Raw genomic sequence first — 2,357 nt, forward strand, 5'->3', positions numbered from 1 at the left:
GCCAACAGATGGGGGTATTTCAAAGAGGGACGAGATGCCCATGCAACCAATCCTTATTGTCAATATCTTTGATGTTTGGGGGATTGATTTCATGAGCCCGTTTCTAATTCATTTGGTAATCTATATATCTTGGTGGCGGTCGATTATGTGTCTAAATGGGTAGAAGCAATCGCCACCGAGACGAATGACCATACCGTTGTTTGTAAGTTTGTCCAGTCTAATATTTTTTCACGTTTTGGTGTCCCCCGCGTTATCATTAGCTATGGGGGTTCACATTTCAAAAAATATTAATTTTAGCAAATTACTTAAACGGTATGGCGTAAACCACCGCATTGCCACTCCATATCACCCTCAAATGAGTGGGCAAGTAGAGGTTTCTAATAGGCAAATCAAAGAGATTTTACAAAAGACGGTAAGGCCCGATCGGAAGGATTGGTCTAATAAACTAAACGATGCTTTTTGGGCCTACCGAACCGCTTACAAAACACCTATTGGAACCACTCCATATCGGTTGGTTTACGAAAAGGGGTGTCATTTACCTATTGAGCTAGCCCATCGTGCGCTATGTGCGGTTAAGAATGTTAACCTAGACTACGAGTGTGCAGGTAAACAAAGAAAATTGAACATATGCGAGTTGGAAGAATTGAGAGATGAGGCTTATGAGTGTGCATCCGCATATAAAGACAAGATGAAGCGAGTTCACGATGCTAAGCTAAGAAGAAGGACGTTTGAGGAAGGGCAACGAGTGTGGTTGTATAACTCGAGATTGAAGCTTTTCCCGGGCAAATTGAAGAGCAAATGGATGGGACCTTATCAAGTCAAGAGAGTTGGAAAGTTTGGAGATGTTGAGATTGAAGATTTTGATGATCATCTAAGATAAGTGGTGAATGGTCATCGATTGAAGCCTTACTTGGAGGATGCGGATTTGAACAAAGAGATACACGAGTCGAAAGTTTGCTTTTTGGCAGACGAGCCGACGTACTCGGTTGATTAAAGAACCAAGGAATGTCGAGCTGTAGACATTCAATTCAGGGCTTACCGGGAGGCAACCCGGCATTTGTAAGTTTAATTTTTGTATATTGAGTCTAGTTAGCTAATAGTTTTGCTCAATTCGTGCAGTATAGACCAATGATCGAGCGTGGGGAAGCGAGCACATACATCGCTAGAGGGAGCCCCAGGTACGTACGTGATTAGTATGTGGCGACCGAAGCGGGTGGCGGAGGAAATCAGCTCAAATAACACTTAAAAGATTTATTTTTTAAGCTGAAAATCACTAAAATTTTTTGCTAAAAAATTGCATCTTCGCGTATCACGAAGATGCTCTGCCTTGCATCTTCGTGTATCGCGAAGATGCTAAAAAGTGAAACTGCCAGTCAAAGTCAATGTTCAAAAGTCAACGGTCAAACTTGCATCTTCGCAATACGCGAAGATGCACATATCTGATGAAATTTTTTTATAAAAATCCGATTCTCCCATCACTTTCACCATATATTTTTTATCTTAACCCTATCCACACATTTACATTCCGGCCGCCACTGTCCCTGTCACCACTGTCGCCGGCCGCCACCATCACCACCGTCACTATTGCCGTGTATTTTCATCGTGTATACGTAACTCGATTGAAAGGTATGTGTTTAATTTCGTTTGCAATTGGTTGGTTTCTAGTATGAATCGAGTATCACAAATTGCTTGGGGTTGATGGGTGCATGTTAGGGGGTTTGTTTGTGGTCGTGATTGACGTGTATAGTATTTTTGTGGTTAATGGATGTCGGATTTTCCGGGATGGGTTTACCAAATTAATGAAGTTTTGGCCGGATTTTGGGAATTATGTGACTATGTTAATGAATGATAGTGTTTTCGAACGAGTTTTGGGTCACCGGAATAATTTTCCGGCGACTTTTCAAGTCGAGGTTTGAAAAAGTTTATCAAAAGTTTGTGAGTTTAGGATGGTAGTTTGCTAAGATGTTGATGATGTTGGGTATTTTTGAATAATGGGAAGTTTTTCCGGCAAAGTGAGATGGTAAAATGTTTTTGAAAGTGACAAGTATTTGTCGGTTTGTTGGTTATCTTGTCGGGTATGATTATGTCATGTTGTGCACATGCGATTTTGTGGAATTTAGTTTGAGTGTCTATTTGTTTTGCATTTTTATTTAAAAAAAAACAAAAAAAAAACAAAAAATTTAAAATTAAAAATAAATTTTTTTTATTATGATTTAGATTATTGGGGACAACCGCGACCGAAATTCTATACGGTTGTTGCCCGTTGTGACATTGACATGGACTTACTTTGACATATTTAATTCAAATGTCGAGGAAACGGTCGAAACAACAACAGGTGTTTGACAATACATCTCAGC

General features: G+C 39.9%; 1 protein-coding gene across 1 annotated transcript; it reads left to right on the forward strand.

Moving 5' to 3' along the window:
- Nucleotides 1-262: 262 nt before the first annotated feature.
- Nucleotides 263-880, forward strand: LOC143620813 (uncharacterized). Its single transcript, XM_077092416.1, has one exon. The coding sequence runs from the start codon at nucleotides 263-265 to the stop codon at nucleotides 878-880; it is 618 nt and encodes a 205-aa protein (XP_076948531.1).
- The last annotated feature ends 1,477 nt before the right edge of the window (nucleotides 881-2,357 follow it).

This window comes from Bidens hawaiensis, unplaced genomic scaffold (assembly GCF_021521415.1).
Source record: "Bidens hawaiensis isolate Kalapana, Puna unplaced genomic scaffold, B.hawaiensis_p1.1 tig00002717_1, whole genome shotgun sequence".
NCBI lineage: Eukaryota > Viridiplantae > Streptophyta > Magnoliopsida > Asterales > Asteraceae > Bidens > Bidens hawaiensis.

Coding starts and splice junctions, on each gene's coding strand:
- LOC143620813 (XM_077092416.1), top strand. CDS start 263: ATGGGGGTTCACATTTCAAAAAATATTAATTTTAGCAAATTACTTAAA.